At 44.5% G+C, this 21,627-nt stretch overlaps 1 protein-coding gene across 1 annotated transcript in view; it reads right to left on the bottom strand.

Moving 5' to 3' along the window:
• Positions 1–21,627, bottom strand: part of TCTN2 (tectonic family member 2) — a 255,012-nt gene that overhangs the window by 74,416 nt on the left and 158,969 nt on the right. Inside the window, exons 11-12 of the mRNA XM_078667622.1 lie at positions 11,790–11,870; positions 2,479–2,556 (exon numbers count right to left, since the gene is read on the bottom strand). Of these exons, the coding sequence (XP_078523748.1) occupies positions 2,479–2,556; positions 11,790–11,870 (159 nt within the window). The remainder of the gene's footprint in view (positions 1–2,478; positions 2,557–11,789; positions 11,871–21,627) is intronic.

Raw genomic sequence — 21,627 nt, 5'->3', positions numbered from 1 at the left:
AAGGCTAGCCCTGACAAAATTGAGAAAGTTTGTGACTGAAAGTCATCAGGATTGAAAGGACAGTTGAATAGGTGAAGCAGGGAAACGCTACAGTGCTGGATAAGAAAATTGAGCCCCTGTGGCTAATAAAGATGGGGGTTGAGGTCTGATGTTGTATTCTCTTTCAGAGGTGGAAGGGGAGGAAAAACTGTGACTTTATCTTGTTCAAACACATAAGCAAACTCTAAAGGAGCTGATTGTAGCATTGCATCTGGTATCTGAAATCCTGGGGTTTCTCACTTGATTGTGGGGAAGGTGTCACATGGTGTTTAAAAAGGTAACAGTCCAGGTTCCTATTGCCTGGATATACCCAAGGTGTTAAACCGGGGTGGTTTATGAATTAATGATTGACACTGTTCTTAGGTAAAGCCAGAAATGCCGGAGTAACAGAAGAAGGAGGGAGTGGGGAAGTTTACATAAACAAGGAGCGTAAATGCACTGAATTCATTGTAACTGTGATACTGATTTACATTTGAACGTAAAGTAGAGGTCAGCAACTAAGAGATCTTTTATAAAACAGCTCGTATTTTTCCAAACTTGGTGTAGTGTCCTTATTTTAGAGTGAATGGATGTTTTATTACTGATGGGTGTGACGCAAACTTAACACATGTCCTTGGAGTTAGGCCTACCCATTTAGTGCCAAGCTACCCTATGTGGCTGGGGTGTTCCCTAGGTCCAACAAAGATGAACAAGCTCAGCATTAATACATCGAAAACTAAGACTTAATTTTTGAGAAAAAGAAAATCAAAAAGGGAACCTGGTTTATAAACTCACAGAAGATTGAAAATATACCGAGCATTAAGTACATAGGAGTGTGGATCAATGAACGCAGCCTTACTACTCCGCATATTGAGGCTCTGGAAACATTTGCTAAGGCTCTTAAGTTTATTTTCCAGCACCGTTTTCAAAATCTTTCTGGCCCGGATTTGACTACAATCCACAAAGTGATCGAAAGCAAATTGATGTCCACATTAGCATATGGACCATTTGTTTATTTAAACCGTATCATAAATAGGCTTGAACTGGACCAGTGTCAGTGTTACAGGTGCTTATTCAAGCTAACGGCCGGTACAGTACAAGCACAGATTTGCCTAGAATGTAATCTGGCCCGTCAAAGCTATGTACTGTAAACTTGTTTTCTATCCAGGTGCTCCAAATTTGCATCTACCGAAAAGGGTTAATAAAAAGACTTGTGGGACATTACACAGGACCCGAAATCAGATATTCAGAAGCTTGTCCATGAAGCTACTGACCTACTTACTGCTGGAGACCTCTTGAAGTTTGCACTGCCTCCGAAAAGAATTTCAGAGTTATAGATGAAGCAAGCACGTCTTTTATCAGCTCACAAGGACTTAGGTCTTATTAGTACTAAGACGTATGCACCTGAAAACTGTTATATATATACCAATCACTCCTCCAGTCTACGTATTAGTTACAACTAAAGTGTTTGTGATTCACTTGATACTTCTAAAAAACATACAAGTATGGTCGCCTGACAGGCCCCTCTGATGCATCTTGCAGGGGCTGTGGTTTTAACCAGGAATCACTTTTACATGTCCTATGTTTATGTCACTTCTTACACTCATTTAGACATTATTATCTTTTTCCAATTTTCAGACATTTGAATATCAGGGCCGGCAATACAGCTCTAGCAGAATGTTTGTAGGGTGACTTGTGTCAACTGACAGCAAGATTCATGAAGTTCATGGCTATCAATACTTAAAATGGTTACACCTTGAAAGTAAAGTTTAAAAATCCAATGTCTGCTTCAATAAGCATTGGCATGGCTTTCTTCATTGTAGGTCTGATTAAATGGTTAATTAGCATCGACACATCTTGCACTTTAACTTTGGTATAGGTAGGACGAGTCTTGTGTCTTTTTATTGGTTCTGATATGCACTTGTACTTTTATTTGCTCTGGTCTCAGCCTGCCCTTGTTCTTTATCTGCTGTTAGTATGAATGAATGAATGTTTGTACTTAAATTATGTGATCAGATTAAATGTCTGCTTCCGTAAGCATGGCCTGCCTGCCTTATTAAAAGTCTGCTGATCCTTATGGTTCAATGGCATTGATACCTCTTGCACTTTAACTTTGGAATATGAAGGACGAGGGCCTTTTCTTTTCTTCCTACTGGCTCAGATATGCACTTGCACTCATATCCATACGTGTCTTTGCTCTTTATCCCCTGCTAGTGTAAATGAATGTATTTTGATCATGTGATAATGTATGGTACAGTCTCTTCACACTGTTGTGTATTTTTTGCCAACATTGTAATGATTTTATTTAGTTGTGCAGTCAGAATACACTATGAACTTTCATTAAAAAGTAATAATTTAGAGGACTTTACACTCAATTATGATGACACTGTTGCTGAGAACAAATGGAGGCTGCGTTGCCTATCTTAAAAATAAACACTTCCATCCCTCAAAACACAGTACCTGTTGTCCAAAGATTAAGGGTGCTAATGCTAGCAGAGGCATTTGCAAGAGCGAGAACAGGTTTTCCCACGTGGTAACCTAGAGATAAGAAAGCATGAATCAGACAGCGAAACTTCTAAATAATGAGTTACAGTGATGCAAAATGATGAGCTTAGCTGAAGCACAGCATATTATACAGCATGTTAGAAAAGGACGTATAAAGTGCTAGAGCAGTGCAAAATGGTTCATAATATCCTTATTATCTGCAGGAACCGAAGGGTTGTATCCATGAATAATTTCAAGATATATGCATAAAACAATCTTAAAAGTCAGTGGTTATTCTTAACTGTGTGTGGTTATCCTGCAGACTTGTCATCGTTTCACGCCTTCTGGCTATGTGGGGGCACCTCTGGTGTGGAAGCAAGCAGGCAGGGGAGGCATACTGACTAGACTTCCACAGATAGTTCAATACCCTTGTGAACCCCCATTTTAGACATAATGGAATTTAGAGCATGGGGAGGGTTTGGGACATCTTCCTCAGTGCCAAACCCCCTGAATGCTTCTTTGTGCTTGCAAGTGCATTGCACCAGAATGGACTAAGGGGCACACGTATCAAGCATTTTACCGGTCGCAAACGGCCCATTTGCAACCGGTAATATGCTATTTGCGATGCATCAAGCCCAAACGCATTCGCAAAACAGGTTATCGCAAAAATTGTGATTACCTATTTTGCGAATGCAGTTAGGGAATCACAAATTGTGATTACCTAATTGGATGTATTATGCATTCGCAAATTGCGTTTTCGCAATTTGGAATTCTAAATTACTATCGACTTCAAGTTGATGGTTATTTGCAATTCCTATGAAAAAAGCACAAAAACACATTTTTCAAAGTGCAATGTGTGTGCACCACATGTTCATACTTACCTTTGTTGAGGGTGCATCAGGGTGGCCTTTTGGCCCCCTTGAAATCGCATGCGCAATTTGCGATTACCTATTTGGTAATGGCATATTGCGAATGCTATCCCATTCATTCCTATGGCCCTCTAGGCACATAGGAATGAATGGGAAGGCATTCCTTAATTGCGAATGGAAATTTGCGATTCGCAATTAAAGAATGTGTAGGAATCGATAATATTTTTGCGAAAACTACATGCATAAAGAATAGCGATTCCTTAAGACTCACTATTAAAGATGCATGTCGCCCTAAGTGAATAAATGTGTGTGGAAGAACGGGGTAGCGTACAAAGTTCTTCACAGACGATGTAGGCTTTATCCAAAAGGCATTTGCTTTGAAGTACAGTCAGTGTTGAGTTTTCATTTTAATGTCTGAAGGGCTCTTTTACAGAGCGGCACTATTGAGGGTTCTGCCAAAAATTTGCAACGTGTTCACTATGCCATGGCTGACTAGCAGAAAATAAATAAGAATGGCTCAGTGGGACTCTTTTCATTTTATAGTCAATAGGACTCTGCCTCTTTATGCCAATCACTGATCAAAAATGCGTTTCTGTAGTGTTTAGCCACCGGGTGATCTAGGTCACAGGGGCAGGAGGAGCAAGGAGGGGGGCGCACGAGGCCCCCCTCCTAGGGCTTATGAAAGCCTCACAGACCGCCACCTCCCCAGAGCAAAACTCTATAAATAAATGTGGTGTGGGTGGGCCCGCGCCCCCACCCTGCAGCCCGGGGACTGCCACCTCCCTGTGGCACTTAAAAATATGTATGCGGGCAGACCCACTGGGCCCACCTGCACAACGGGGACAATCGCCTCAGTGGGACAAATTATGCTGAAAACTAATGCAGGGGGCACGCGGCCCACCCAGCAGCCCCGGGGACCACCACCTCTCCGGGGCAAAGTACTACAATGGAGGAGGGCAGCGTACCCCCCAGGCAGCCATGGAGCCCTCAGGCCCGGCTCCTGCTACCTGAGGGCACTCTCAGTAGGTAGCTGTTTGCCTTTACTTGGTGGGAGCGGACAGCTCCCCCCAAGCAAAAGCAAACATAACTCCACTTTCTGCAAGTGGGAGCTGTCAAACAGCTCCTGCTTGCATAAAGAGGAGTTCTCATCTGTTTCCATGCACGCAAATAAGCATGCAGGGAAACAGATGAAAACATTTCTCCTGCACGCAGGGAGCTGCATTTCAAGCAGCTCCCTGCGTGCAAGAGCAAGGACGGCTCCCGCAGGAGGCGGGAACATAGCCGGGACCACAGGGGCCTTGAGGGTCCTCCCATGGTTCGGGGGAAAAGAGGAGAAAGAGGCAAAATAAAGGTCAGTAACAAGGGGAAAGATGCAGAATAAATGTCCGAAATTAGCAGAATGAGGCAAGATAATGGTCAGAAATAAGCAGTAGAGGCAGAATACAGGTTAGCAACGAGCATAAAGAGGAAAGATAAAGGTGAAAAATTAGCAGAAAGAGGCAGAATAAAGGTCAGAAACGAGCAGAAAGAGGCAAAACAAAGGTCAGAAATTAGCAGAAAGAGGAAAAATAAGGGTCTGAAACTAGCCGAAAGAGGCAAAACAAAGGCCAGAGACAAGCAGAAGGAGGCAAAATAAAGGTCAGACGGGAGCAGAAAGAGCCAGAATAAAGGGCAGCAACGAGCGGAAAGTGGCAAACTATAGAGGGTGGGATCTCCAACAAGGTCTTAGCAATCCTGCTATGGGGGAGTTACTTGTGGTAACAATAGGGGTTCTTGGCCCCCAATGACCCTCAGCAGCCAAGGGGACTTCATCCCCCAAACAGTAGGGTGCCAGGAGGCCTATTGGCAAAGTGGTTGAGAAAGTGGGCAGGGCATCCGACGAGGCCTCCACAATCCGCTGTGTGGAACTAACTGATTGCAACACTTGGGGTTCTTGGCCCTTAATAACCCTCAGCAGCCATGGGGACTTCATTAGGGATGGCCGAGCAATAATCTGCCCGCACATGGAACTCTGTGGAATTTGGTGGAGTTTTTCAGTAACTCCGCGGAATTCAGCGTAGTGAAACTCCAGTTCCACCCAGGCCTAGAAAACGAGCAGAACCCACTCAGGCACCCATGCACCCACTTATGGCATTTTATTTTACTTTTAACCATTCCTTTTCAGCCTTAAACCAATAGAAACTGTATTTGCAGATTATTCCACTCTGAAATAGGAATGTTTCAAGTGTCTACAGGTCTATGGAACCACACCCCCAATCCTAACATCAGTGTAGGGGGGCGTATTTCTCCCTGGGATGATTTAGTGCACATGTATGCAACCATGCTGGGGCACCGCTGCCTCCTGGACCCATCGGGCATGACACCTCTTCCTCAGATGCCCTAGGACGAAGGATCGTAGTGGGTGGAGGTGCATTGCCACGGCTTATATAAGCTCATTAAATATTGCTCTAGGCAGACCAGTTCCATGGGGGTGGGTGTAAGCCCTTTCACAATGCAGGTTCCCACCTCCATGTGACTTTTAGGGGCTGTGTGTGCAGTCTAGAGCCCAAATATGAGACTATTCCCACCACAACCCCTCTGCCAGCAACCCCACTCCCCAGGCAGTGGAGTCCCCCACACAGACAGAATCAAGATCTGAGGGGTTCATTACTGTGCATGCACGTATTGTCATTGAATCTAAATACGTGTCTGTTAGACTAAAAAGGGCTGCACTGGATATTTTGCAGAGTTTTAGTACAGTTGACTTTATAAAACTCCTATAATCCCTGTCCCCTTCCCAAAAATAGTTTTTTGTGACTTTAGCAAATGGAGCACCATGTGGTTTCCTGTGTTTGCCACATTAACAGGGCTGCTGGAGCCCCAATACTCAGAGGACAGGGCTGCTGGAGCCCTAATACTCAGAGGCCCACAGAATGTCTTTCCTCTCTCCTTTCTCCCTTCCCTTTCTTTCACTCCCTTCACTTACTGTCATTCCCTTTTCAGTGCGCTCTCTTCGGACGCCTCTAGTGCCCACCCATCCATCTTTCTGATGGCAGGCTTGCAACACTCTAGAGCTGCCTCTCCACCCTTCAGAGGGTAGGCTTTTAGCATTGCAAGCTGCCTTTCAAACGTTTCGACAGGCTTGCAGCACTGTTAACATGACAGAATGAACATTTCGGAGGATAGGATAGGTTGCAGCACAATTAACACTTAAGAGCATCATCCCGTGGTCACTGGGTTGCTTGCAGCGCAGTGCTCATACCTTGACAAGCAGCCTGTCAGCCTACACTACTGCAACGCATTACCAATTTATGCACCTGCAACGGTGCAGGCTCTCCAGTGCACACTCCTGTCATCAAGGGGCCTTGACTGGCTTTGTGTGGATCCGAGGGTGTAGTCACCCATGTGTGCACATCGTCTGAGCAAAATGGCACCGTGACCCACAGTCACCCCAGTTAGTAGGCAAACTGTAATGCGGCAGGAGGAAGCAGCAATTACGTACTGTATTGATAATATTAAGCAAAAAATGTTTTAAAATGATTACAATTATAGGAAGCAAAAAGAGCGAAGGAAGCAAAGAGTCACATATCATAAGAATCAAACTGCACAATGATCCCATATATGCTAGTTTGACAGTATTCTGTCTCCACCAATAGCCCGCCACTTTGAGGAATTGCATAATGGCAATCGCAATTTGCTGCGCTTTTTTTGTGATTGACAGGGTCCCCCAATCCAACAGGGGTGGAGACAGAATCCGTAAGCTAAGACAAATGGAATCTAAACTGATCTTGGAGCTCAATACCAGAATCCCAGGGGGGTTAAACTCCGAAGAAGAGATGAACTGGTTCCTTGGGGAGTAATATATAGTGACTATGTATCAATGAAATTACTGAAATTACTGTGATCATGTGGTTGCTGAATACTGTCAAACTAGCATATATGGGATCATTGTGCAGTTTGATTCTTATGATATGTGACTCTTTGCTTCCTTCGCTCTTTTTGCTTCCTATAATTTTAATCATTTAAAAAAAATGTGCTTAATATTATCAATACAGGATTAGCCATCAATATACGTTTCATCTTTTTCTAGGTGATGATACAAGAAGAAAAAACGTGCCAGGATTCTATGGAGCCCTGTGTTACTCCTGGAAATTATACAATTGTGTCCACTATGGCTACTCAGAGACAATATAGTGTAGAGATTTACCCACTTGGGAAAGGTTACGAATATTTACTAGTGATATTAACATTCACGAGAAACACCCACTCGGGTGTCTGTATTAGAGTTATAATTTGCAGATTTTACTTTGGAAATTGTGGATCAATATGAAATAATTGCCCACTTGGGACTTGTGAATAATCTCAGGAGTAAATATCTGATTATGATTACAATCACATTATATATTTAGACATGATACTAAATGTTTACTTATATGTATTATATTTATCATTGTTTAACAACCATAATAATAATTCACCGTTATTGATTTGAAAAGACTATGAAACATATGTAAATAGTGAATATATAAAGTATGGGTTCGCTTAAAGAAAATGACCTTTAGACTGATGGTTAATACTCAGGCATCCCGGATTTCACCATGCAAAGATGGCTGACATATATTCAGTCCTGTTTTGATGTTTATGCATGGGAAACACACTACGTTTTTTTGAGCACTTTGTTTATCTTTATTTAATGTCGGTTAGACAAACATACGATTACCCGTGATCAAGGCGAGTGTATCGCCGAAACGCGTTGGGTTTTTGCAGTTTGGCTGGATGTGAAATAAAGTCTTCCGAGCTACATCTTTGACTGGCGGTATTTATTGCAAGGAGTGCATCACGTACGAGCAAGTGCGAGGTGGAGTTGATGTGGCAGGGCGACCTTGTGCCCTGGATTGCACCGACGCCGAAAGAGTCCCGGTCTTCACAAGGACAGTGGAAAGGTGGAATATATATATATATATATATATATATATATATATATATATATATATATATATATATATATATATATATATATATATATATATATATATATATATATATATATATATATATATATATACACATATACATATACATATACACACACACACATATATGTACACATACACACACATCCACTCTGCGGGCTACTTACATTTTTTAAGGTCTCACCTGAGACAGCGCATGCTGTCTCTTCGAGACATTTAGTAAGTGGCTTTTAAAAGTGCCACTGGAGGCCTTTGCTGGCCTCCAGCTTGCGTTCACGAGCACGTGCACAGCTGCTATCTGTGTGTTTTTATGGCTGTAATCAGGCTCCTCTGCTCACACTCCCCCATCCCTTCTCCCCCTTCCCCTTATCGTCAGTTTCATTTGTGTCTTCTATTGCTGTGAATGCTCCTGCTTCCACCAGGCACACACACCATCAGTCAGTGCACGCTTTCACCAGGCACACACACCACCAGCCGTCAGTGCACACTTCCACCAGGCACACACACCACCAGCTGTCGGTGCACGCTTCCACCAGCCGTCAGTGCACGCTTCCACCAGGTATACACACCACCAGCCGTCAGTGCACGCTTCCACCAGGCACACACACCACCAGCCGTCAGTGCACGCTTCCACCAGGCACACACACCACCAGCCGTCAGTGCACGCTTCCACCAGGCATACACACCACCAGCCGTCAGTGCACGCTTCCACCAGGCAAACACACCACCAGCCGTCAGTGCATGCTTTCACCAGGCACACACACCACCAGCCATCAGTGCACGCTTCCACCAGGCATACACACCACCAGCCATCAGTGCACACTGCAACCAGGCACACCCATCACCAGCCATCAGTGCACGCTTCCACCATGCACACACACCACCACACACACCACCGGCCGTCAGTGCACACTTCCACCAGGCACACACACCAGCATCCGTCAGTGCATGCTTCCACCAGGCACAGACACCACCAGCCGTCGGTGCATGATTCTACCAGGCACACACACCACCAGCCGTCAGTGCACTCTTTCACCAGGCATACACACCACCAGCCGTCAGTGCACGCTTCCACCAGGCACACACACCACCAGCCATCAGTGCACGCTTCCACCAGGCATACACACCACCAGCTGTCAATGCACGCTTCCACCGGGCACACACACACCAGCTGTCAGTGCACGCTTTCACCAGGCACACACACCACCAGCCGTCAGTGCACACTTTTACCAGGCACACACACCACCAGCCGTCAGTGCAGGCTTTCACCAGGCACACACAACACCAGCCGTCAGTGCAGCAGGCAGGCTCTTTTCAGAGTTTCTTGGTAAATATGTGTTCGATGCCTGGGAGGGAGTGGGTCGAGTTTCCTTAAACCATGCTGAGTATGCAGGTGCAGTGCATGAACTCCTGTGTGAGTGAGTCATCCTGCATGGGGCTCACTCACTCCACACTTGTAAATTGCGCCTGCACCATACTTTTTCTCATTTGCAAAGTTCAGCGCGTGCGCACAGCTAGGCAGCCCTCACACCCCGGGAATGACTGCTTCCTACAACCAGAATGGAAACAACATTCAGAGAAATGAAAACAAGTTCATTTGATGCAAAGAACTGTAAACAAATACCATGTCCAGATATTGTAGATCGGGCAACTTAAACAAAACAGCAACAAAAAACAAACAAGCATTGGCATAGCCAACAGGTCTCGCTTTTTGGACACTTTAAGTATTTAGTTATGCAGCAGAACATCCTTGGTGTAATAACACCAACTGTTGCATTGCTAAACACTTATATGGTACCAAATGCGAGACCTACTGGCTATGCCAATGCTTGTTTTTAAATATTCTGGACTTGTTACTAATGGGCTAGAACCATCACTCCAGCAGTTTGGCAGCTGGCCAACCAGGGTATAAATAAACCGGTACAAAACAAGAAAATGTTGTGCTGTGTAATCTGCTTTAAAGAACACGACTGTTCCCCACAAAAATACTTGTTTTCAGAATATTTAGTGTACAATTAGAACATTATACCAAACACAACACTTTGTGCTTTTAGATGCCAAAGAGATGTGTATGCTTCAATCTCTCTCAATGTTTTCATCCACTAGCAATCAGTTTACGAATCTTGTTATTGATTAGCTTAAGCAAAATAAATCGACTCACAGTACAGTCTACCTACCTCATCATTCCTTGCACTGTGGTATGGTTTGTCAATAAATTTGATACGACCAGACAACTTAAATCTAAAAAACCTCTTGCCATAGTGTGGGACATGGAAAAGTAAAAATCTTTTGTTGTGTATTTGCAAAGTGAAATTCCTCTCATTAGTATGCTAGATCCGCATTAGCCATTTATAGTAATAACAGCTTTTAATCTTCTACCATCGTCTTGTACTTCTTACTCAGATTTCCAATTTTCAACAAAAAGAAAATGTGGGCAAACCCGAGTGCACCAACATGTTCCACCCCTTCCATTTACACCCCATTTCAACGCTAGATATTTGGTCAGTCATGACTGCAACCTTACTTCATCTGTTTAAAGGCAAGGGGTAATCAGGGAAAGTGTGGGACAGACGTGTGCTGTGCTTTTCAACTGCATCTAATTAGTGGCAAATATAATTATTCAAGCTACAAATTCTTACGCATAGTAATAAAAAGCATTATTGAGCTGTACAGTTTGGGAGCATGGTCATGATAAATAGTATTATAACATCTTTTCTGCGTCACTGAACGTTCCATTTCATAAGTAGACCACCTCGTAGACTTAGTTATTGTTAAGGACTTTCAAACACATTTATTATAGAATGATACCCACATTCCCACCCCTTTAAATGGCCTTTATAGAAGCTCAATGATTGGGCTGCAGTTTAACAAAATGATCTCCTCAATAGTCGATCAAGGCTGTATTCGAAACATTATCGACTACTTGAATATTTCTGAAATTGTAAACCGGTAAAAACGTCTTATCAGCAAGTATCGGGGGTATTGGGGAGAAGTTGGCTAAGAGGGTGTGTGTGCTGTAACCTGAGGCAACCTTGTCACACAATGACTATCCAAAAGTCATCTACATTTTCCTTTGAATATATTTTTCTTTTTTATTGTCCGTTTATTACATGCAACACAATTTTCCATGAAAACGGATAGGCCATTTGGGAGTGAATCACATTTTGAATCTCTAGTGTCTTTTCAGGGCCTAAGCAATTTAAAAAAAATCCATTTAATTTTACTCGGTGTGGTCTTTTGTGCAATCCCATAACCCATATTTAGGTATCAACAATCATGGGGACAAAGCAGAATTGAGTAGAAAAGGGTGAGGGAATGGCATAACAACTGAAAATGGTAAATATCATAATCCTTTTCTGCTCACGTAAAATTCTTTGGGCATTATTTAAAACGCAACACATTGCCTTCAGATGGTAACAGACAAATCAGTACATGCAGATTCTTTACACATATATTTAATACTTACCAGGGTTTCCAGACAATGTTGTTAAAGGGAGACTGCTGTTCACGCTTACAAACTTTGCTACAAATCTCTGTGTCACTATTGCTGTAAAAGGAAAATAACAAAACAGCTTTGTCTTCAGCAATTATACAAAAAAACTGAAATAAATACTTACGCCAGCATGAGATCTAGAAAGTTTGAAAATGAAGTTGCTTAGGCGATAAGAGTTTAACAATGTTACATTTTTAGAAAGCGCCTAGATCCTGATGTAGGGTACAAAGAGAAGTAGGAAGCAATAAAAAAAAAACGGACTTCGATTAAATTAACAGCCCGAACTCAGAGGTGGTCAAGAAGAAAGCGTCCAGGGAGGATAGATTATGGAAAATACAAGAATTTGCCCAAGGATCAGCTTTGTACAAAAAGAAATAAGTGCATGCCGCCTATAAAGTGACTGAAGCAGCCATCACTTCAACAGAATGGTAATTGATGCCTCTAGAAGAGATATGTAAAAAGAACAATTGATGGACAGAATGCAGAACAATGTCATTTGAATACTTCTGCTATGAAAACATGGCTATAAGAAGAGACTCGTAGAAGAGTGAGCTCCTGATGTATTTAAAAACAAAAAGCACTACAGGGAACAATCAGGGGCAGGTCCAGCATACTGTTTTGTTTTTTTAAACTTCTTATATAAAACAAAAGGAAACAACACATCAAACATACAATCAAGGCAATACAGCAATAATACAGCCATTAGGCCTGCGCTCGAGGAGGACGGGAGATATATGACAACAGGAGAAAAGATTTTTTGAATACAGATGAGGGGAGGGTGTCAAAGGCGGAATTGCATATGAACAGCACAATATACCACAGCTAGAAGGAATGTAGGTCAGGGCGACTGGGAAGGACTATGAATCGCAGTGAGTGGGGGCGTACAGATATCTCCACGGTATGAGTTCCACTGGTTCCAAATCTTCCATCATTTTTTGGGTCTGCCTCTTGCCATATACACGGTCTTCTCTCTGAACATGCACCAGTCCAGACTCTCTTTCCAAGCAGTCACTGTAGGCTGCCTCGGGGACCCCCACAACTGTGCAATATCCCTCTTCGCAACCATATTGGCAAGAGTCACCCACCGAAGCTGCGACACGTCATAATCATTCGGTCCCCACACATTCAATAAACATTGTCGGGCTTCCGGCATCATCACAACACCCGTTACTTCATCCATCACCTCATGTATACGTTTCCAAAATCGCACCACTTCAGGGCATTCCCATATGATATGGAGATAGGTGTCAAGGAGACCACACCCACGCCTACACATGCCATCCGTGGAGTAGGCCATATGGATCAAACGGGGACCGGTGACATAGATTCTGTGGAGGATCTTGAGTTGGACCAGACGGAGGCGGGCCGGAATCGCCACCTCCCTGGGAGAGGAGATCGCAGACTGCCAGTCCTCATCATCCAGTTCAATACCATCAGCAATCCAAGCTTCACGAAGGCGATCAAGCAGACTCGATCGGTCATTAATAATTTTCTTATAGAACAATGAGATAGTACTGTCTGGCACATAACCGTCTAGTATACGATCTTCGAGGGGGGAGGATTCCGGAATATCACTACCCACTGGCAACACAGAGTTCAGAGCATGGCGTACCTGGATATAAAGAAATTTTTCCCTGTCACTCAGCTTATACTCTACTTGCAGATCCGAGAAGGTCTTCACCTCTCCTTTAACCCAGAGTCACGCACTTTACTAATACCGATCGTGTCCCATTTATCAAATCCCTTCGTCTTCCATAGGCCACCCAACTTCGCAGAGGCATAGAGCGGAGTTGCACCAGTTAGTTTATCACTCCAGCCCATAGCCGCCGTTGCGCTATGCCATACCCGCACGGCTATAGCGGTAGGTCCCGAGAGTTGTGAACGCGAGGGTCCCGAATAAAGCGTCCTGTAGTAATCACCACCCGGGAGCAGCCACTTATCCATTTCAAATGCTGGATTCAACGCCGGGCCATACATCAAGTGGTTGATGGCAGCAAGGTGGGAGGCCCAATAATACCTACGAATATCCGGGAGCGCTATACCGCCATCATACCAGGGAAGTGTCAATTTTGGAAGAGCGATGCGTGAACGTCCGTCCCATATTAATTGCCTCTGCAACGATTCTACTTCCCGAAAATATTTTGACGGGATGACATCAAAACTATTCTGAAGTGCGTATAGGAACCGCGGTAAGGACATCATTTTAAAAAGGGCCGCACGCCCTAGGGGAGATAACGGGAATTTACGCCAACGCGCTACATCGGAGCGCAACCTTTGGAGTGGGGGGAGTAAATTGCGTTCATAGCGAACCGCCGGATCCAACGAGATAAACACACCCAAGTACTTAAAGCCAGACTGCGACAACTGGATGGGACAGCCCCGCGGCAAACGAGGGACATCACCCGCAAGTACATAAATGTAGGATTTCGACCAATTAATGATAAGGCTAGAGTTCTTCCCGAAGGAGTTAAGTACGTCATACAATACGTTGAGCGATTTTTGGGGAGATGTAAGGTACAATAAAATATCATCCGCGTATAAGGAGATGCGATCTTCAAATTCCGGCGTCCAGCGTATACCCTTCATCGAAGGTTCCCACCGTAGCCAAGCGGCGAGTGGCTCCAACGCCAAAGCAAAGAGGAGCGGGGACAACGGACAACCCTGCTGCGTGCCCCTCCCAAGAGTAAAAGGCACGGAGACACGACCATTAACCACCACCTGTGCCAGTGGCGTTTCATACAGGAGTTTGACCCAACCAATAAAACCAGCGTCGAATCCAAATTTGGCGAGTACCGCCCAGAGATAAGACCACTCGATTGTATCAAAGGCCATCGTGGCGTCCAAGGACGCCAAGATGGCCGGTTCACGCAGCGTCGGGGCCCTCGCGAGAACACCATGCAAACGTCGCAAATTTAATGCCGTGTTACGGTGCGGGATAAAACCGGATTGATCCGGATGAATCAGGTCGCTAATAACCGTAATCAGACGATTAGCAAGCAGTTTGGCGAGGATCTTGGGCTCCGCATTTAAGAGCGAAATGGGTCTATAAGACGAGCAGCGATCCCGTGGTTTGCCCTCCTTCTAAATTGTGTTGCCCTCCTTATGGATCACCACAATGGTAGCATTTCTGGGGAGGGAGCCACTGTCTCGCGCAGCCAAAAACATATCACGGAGATAGGGAGCTAGAGTATCAGGGCGTAATTTATACAGTTCAACAGGAAGGCCATTGGGACCCAGAGCCTTGCCGGAACGAATGGAGCGTAGCGCGAGAGCCACCTCATCCACCGAGGGCGTGGCATCCAAACAGTCCCGATCCGATTCCGACAAACATGGAAGTGCTATATCTCGAAGCAACAACTGCGAATCCTCCTCGGGCCTGTCGGACACCGAGGTATAGACCTCTCGAAAATAATCAGCAAAGCATTCAACAATTTCAACGGGGTCCGTTACACGCACACCACCACATGTCTCAATCACCGGAACCACTCGACTCGCTCTCTCCCTTCTGTCCAGCCAGGCAATCAATTTTCCTGCTTTATCACCCACATCATATAGCCGTCCCTGCTGTTCCCTACTCATCATCTTTGCCGCATCAGTAACCAAAGTTTTATATTCTAATTGTTTAAGGCGAAGGACATGTAATGCTTCTCGAGACACCTCTCGTTCCAATGCAGTCTCCAGGTCTGTGATTTCAGTCTCGAGCTGAACAATTGCCTCATTCCTACATTTCTTAGCACACCCCACCAAAGACAATGCCTGTCCCCTGATCACAGTCTTAAAAGCTTCCCATAACGAAACAGGCGAGGATACGGAACCAGCATTCTCAGTAAAATACAGATCAAATGATTTTATCAATTCAGTGCGAGTCTTAGGGTTAAAAATATACCAGGGGTTAATCGGGGCCACCCTCCCTCCGGCGCCGATGCTAAGATTAAAATGAAACCAAATAGGGGAATGGTCTGATACACCCCGGGCCAAGTGTCTAATCTCTCCAATCAAAGGGGACAGGGCAGCCGGTATCAGGATATAATCCAATATAGAAAGACTACCATGAGCTCCCGAATGGAAAGTAAACTGTGTTTGCTCTGGATGCATTAGTCTCCAACTATCTATAAGTCCCAATGTTTCCAGGAAGTCACCCAACCAGGATTGCGCAGCAGGAAGATCTCGGGCGGATAACGGTCTATTCCGCCAGAAATGACGGAGTTAAAATCACCACCCAGTATCAAGACACCCTCCGGGAGACCCAGAACCATCCGCCCCAGGTCCGTAAATGTCGTGGATTGTAAGCCCGGAGGGACATACACCGACACCAACGAAATTGGTTTTCCCTCCCACCGCCCAACAAGTGCAACATATCGACCCCTGGTATCAAGGATCACATCGTCAACCTCGAGGGGGAGGGAAACCCTAAGCAAAATACCCACTCCTCTAGAACTAGATGTAAATCCAGAATGGGCAGCAAGACGATAACCCCGTCTATTAAGAGCGTGACAAGTATTTCCTATCAAGTGTGTCTCTTGTAGCAAAACGACATCAGGCGAAAGGCGTCGCAACAGCTGCATAACCACCCCTCTCTTTATCCGATCACCCAACCCATTCACATTCCAGCATAATACCCTCAACCCTCTACCCCCATCCAGACCCACAATGAACTCCCATCGCAAAACGAGCACCACACCTATGTCAAAGATAATGAAAGTACCTTGCCTTGAAAAAGAAAAAACAAACAATCCTAAAACATGGCCCTCCCTCCCCCCAAGGTTCCCAACACAACTCCCCCCCACCCTGCACCCCTGCACCGACTCAAAAGCCTACCCAATTTGCAGTGTGCCTGTCGCCCTAACAATTACAAACAAAGAACTAATCTACACAAAGAAAACCCCAGAGGAGGAAAGGGGTCCCGCCATCCCCGCTACCTCCCAAGATACGAATGGAATGATCAAGGAAGTCAGTGAGCCTCAGCTGGACACGTTGAATAGTGTTCCGGACACAGGCACCATAATCATTCTTGGTCCATCATTCCCCCATCAGCACCACCAGCATGTTCCTGGCCAGCACGGCGCGCCGGCAAAGTGTCCAACCAATCACTCGCCTCCTCAGGCCTGACAAAGAAGAATGTTCGATTGTCATATTCAACACGCAGTCGGGCCGGGAATAACGTAGCGTATTTTAGTTCCATGTCTCTTAGTCGCCGTTTCACCCCTTGAAATCCCATTCGTTGTTTCTGGACCGATTGAGAAAAGTCCGGATAAAAGTTCACAGCAGCGTTCTCGAACTGCGTGGGGCCGCTGGTCCGTGCCGCCTGCAGAATGGCGTCGCGATCTCTGAAGTTGAAGATCCGCGCAATAATCGGACGGGGGGAAAACCGGGCTTCGCCTGTCCCCCTGGCACTCTGTGTGCACGTTCGATGGCAAAGAATTTGCTCAGACCCTTGGGTGCAAGATGATTAAGAATGAGGTCCTCCACTCGAGGATCAGTGGCGAGTGAACTAGAATCTTCCGGGACCCCAGTAATACGCACGTTGTTGCGCTGTGCACGGCCTTCAAAATCCTCCAAGCGACGAGCAAAAAAGCCAGTAGCAGATCTAAGGCTGTGCACTTCTGTTTGCAAGTCGGACACATCCGTGGTAAGGCTGGATGTCTTTAGGTCCAATGAATTCACCTTCTCGTTCGTCTTGGTCAAATCAGTTCGAATGAGGTTGACATCAATAGCCACCGTGTCCAACTTTAAAGCCAGGGCTTCATACTGTTGGCCAATAGAAGACTGAATACCAGCAATGGCGCCCATCACGTCCTGTAGCGTTAATGCCGCCAATACAGCAGGATCATCGACAGCCTCCTCCTGGGCCTTAGGTGCGCCACCAGGGGATCCTTTGGAAAGTGTGTAGCGATCCATGACATTCGTCTGGGTTGAACCTCCACGGATAGTGGTCTTGACTTTCCGTTTTTCACCCTCGGGCTTGCCCGTCATGGCGAGCCGAGTGCCCCGGAGGGAGGCTTGGGATCTGGTCCAAATGGCTCCTTAAAATTCACACACAAGAATACAGGAGGCGAAGATGGGCCAATTTGAGTCCACAGCCAAACAGTCGCTAGCTCGAAGCTCAATAAGCTGGCATCGGAGCTCGTCCGATCAACAGACACACCGCAGATAGGACAGTGCGCTGGAGAAACGAAACCGAAAGTGAAGTGAGGCTGTGGTCTGATCCCCTCAAGCCGTTGTTGTTAAATTACGACCTGGGCACTGCTACAACTCAAGGTCCAGGCTGTTCCATGGAGAAGGCCACAAATTTCAAGACGGCAGAACTCGGGGACCCTGCGTCCGATTCCGACCCAAAAACCTGCTAGTACATCAGCCGGGTTGTGTCTTCAATGACCTTCCATCAAATCAGGATATTATCCAGGATAAATGCGGGAGGCAGCGAGGGTCCTCGGGAGCCCTGTGCTCACGCGGCCATCTTGGATGCGCGCGTAGCTCCTCCCCCACCAGCATACTGTTTAATACTGTTTTTAAAATGCTAAAAGTCTAATGCTTACGCATTTAACCAATAACTAGTTCGTGCTCCATCGTTGAGCCTCTTGGGGATACTCAAAGATGAGATTAAGGGTCCGATGTACTAACTAACATGCAGTAAAAAGTGGCTGGAAAGTGTGCACCAACTATTTGCATCTCATATAAAATTCTGCAGTGTTACTTATGTACTGATGGGCTGGGTCTGTAGCTAAATTTCAGGTTGCAGAACGACCAGCCTGATGATTAATAATTTGTCGGGTCACTAACTACAACACCCAGCAATTGACTACAACCAATTGAATGGTTGCCTTCAATTAACAGCCTACCACCATTTCTGTGTTTGAATTCCCAAACAGAAAACTTCATTTTGTTAAAAAAAAACCCTACTTACAAAAAAGAACACATAACAGCCTGCTTCCCCAGAGGTCTACCAACACGATTCACAAAGGGGAATCATTGTGAATCAATTACCACTTTCTCTGGTGTGGTTACTTACCAATGGTTTGCAACCACAATTACAAACTTTTACTAAACACCATTGTGATTCGAAATTAGGAAGGGACACCCCTTTCATCCCCCTCCTATCTATGGTTCGATATGTATAGCAAAACAATTTTACGAGCCAAAACAAAAGTAGGTTTAGTAAATAGAAACAAAAGTCACAAACAATGAGTGTACAATTCACAGGGTTTGCAAACTCAAAATGGCTTTGTACATTAGGCCCCAGTAGAGGAAAAGGAAACCTGGAATACTATAACAATCCTCACTATTCCAAAGAGGACACCATCCCCAATTAAATGAAAATAAAGAAAAAGTAAACAAACAGGGAATCATGTCCAGTAAAGATTACTTCACACACATTGTTTTATGCCTCACACAATATATTTACTACAAACTATGGGTCCAGGTTATTAAGCAAGCTTACAGCCAGATTCATCAAGCGAAATGCGCTCGCAAAAGGGCCAGATTCTGAGAATCTGGCCCTTTGCGAGTGCAATTTTTGCATTTGGGATTCATCATCCCAAATGCAAAAATCGCTAATAAAGAATTCGCAAATTTGCGAGGATTAGCATTTAAGGAATCTCTATTAGAGATTCCTTAAATGCTATTCATGAAACATTTAAAAATTGCGAATTCGCAATTTAGGACCGCAATTTACCACGAAGTCAAACCTCGTGGTAAATAGCGAAAACTTAGAAAAATGCATTTAAATGCATTTTTCTAAGTTGCATGTTACACACACACATGTCCTTTGGACATGTGTGCACACAACATCAGTGTAAATTCACATTTCAGGGGTGCTACAGGGTGTCCTTTGGACACCCCTGCACCCTTGAAATCGCATCCTTATTTGCGATTAGCAAATTGCTAATCGCAAATAAGGAATAACTCCCCATTCATTCCTATGGGCCTGTAGGCCCATAGGAATGAATGGGGAGTTATTCCTTATTTGCGATTAGCAATTTGCTAATCGCAAATAAGGAACATGTAGGAATCGCAATATTTTTTGCAATTCCTACATGAATCCCGTTTTGCAAGTCCTTAATAGCGATTCCTTATGAATCACTATTAAAGACTCGCAAAACGGGTCTTTGATGAATCTAGCAGCTAGTCTCTAACTCCATGTCCAGACTCTTATCAAATCAGCTGGTCTGGGTGTTTCAGGGCATGTCTGTCTTAAAATAACGCTGTAATTATGTTTGCAATGTAGACCAAAACTAAAGCCCTTTGGAGATTGACAGGCAGTACACTAAGCCTGATTTCAGCTCCAGCCATCAGCCTTAGACCTACTTATTTTCCCAAATTCCCTTAGAAAGCCTAAAAAGGTCCAAATGAACCATGATGAATCTGGGGTGCCAAAGGCATTGAGCCTAAAAGAATGCCTTTTTAGCAGGATTGATTCCAGAGCCTACCAGGACAGGATTAGACGTTGAAAAGATAGACAGTGGACACCAATGGGCATCAGTTGCATTTTACCACCTGAAGAGCATGGAAAACATAAAGGTTTTATTTTGCTGGAGGTAATCATCAGTGAGCATCTTCTGTAACCAACAGGCTGAAGTGGATAAAAGGCGCGAGAAGCAGCTTATAGTGTCTATCAATTTTTAAGTTCCACTGGAGCCTAAAAATATGTTGATCGTTTTCAAGAATACTTTGGGTGGTGCACAATGGTGACAGGATGTAGCTTAAATATATTTCTACAGTATATTCTCAAATGAGGTTCAAGTTCATGAATTTGGTAATAAAACCACCTACCATTGTGTTAAGGCGCTTTATCTCCTTAACTTGGAGAGAATCTCCCTGAGAACTGGTTGATTTGACAGTTAGAGTAATGACCCATTTCCCTCATTTGCTTAACGAAAAAGAGTTACTGATGTTCTACTCAATTTCCTGACTATGCCCCACCTCCAAACCTCCAGCTTTGAATCCAATTAATGCTTTAATATTTTAATATTTTTCACTTTTTGAAGCGATAAAAGGCTTCATACTGTTTGACAGAAGATGCTGGGGGTTTTTAAGAAAAGGGGCCCAGAGGCACACTGAATTATCTAAAAGTGGTTAACAGCCTTCTTATAAGTTACTATGGCTACATTCAGAGTGATACAATGCATTCCTACATTGGACTTTGTCCATTTGCGCTGCAACCAATGTTAGCCTGTTCTCAACAGCATCCCATTGAGGCTCTGGGGCTTCTCCCCCTATTGCACTTCAAGTGTACATTTCCAAACAAAGTAACCTGCAGGACACATCTGTGCACGTAGGTACAATTTATGCATTTTGACGTGCTTTGGACCAATGTATTCATGCCTTATGCATCTACCTTCCCCTGGAAGTGACCAAGGAAATACTTCAAGGCAAGCAAGATTGTAATCTTGCTTGTTCATTTCCTTTGCCTACAGCAAGAAATTTGGGTTTGATATTTGACAACCAGCTAACCTTCTCTACACAGTTTCTACGATTTGCTGCTTTATACTTCTAGATCTTAAGGAATCTTGAGAAAATCTTTATTTTCCTCCCTGTAGCATCACGGAACACTGTCGTTCGTAACATGGAGGATAGATCATAGTAATTCATGATATCTTGTCCTTCCTTCCCACCTCATGCAATAACTTCAGATGGTCCAAAAAAGCTGCATTAACTATCCTTAACATCCCCAGAAGAAGCTCAATTACAGCACCTCTGAAATCTTTACTTTGGCTGCCTGTAAGAAAGAGTTTCAACTTCTAGGTTATTTTTCTTGTTCACAAAGCCCTTTTCCACAAAGAAAAAAGCTTCTAGCCTGCCGTCTTACTCGCAA

This window comes from Lissotriton helveticus, chromosome 11, assembly GCF_964261635.1.
Source record: "Lissotriton helveticus chromosome 11, aLisHel1.1, whole genome shotgun sequence".
Taxonomy (NCBI): domain Eukaryota; kingdom Metazoa; phylum Chordata; class Amphibia; order Caudata; family Salamandridae; genus Lissotriton; species Lissotriton helveticus.
The sequence above is the reverse complement of the archived record's forward strand: the minus strand, read 5'-3'. Positions and strand labels throughout refer to the sequence as shown.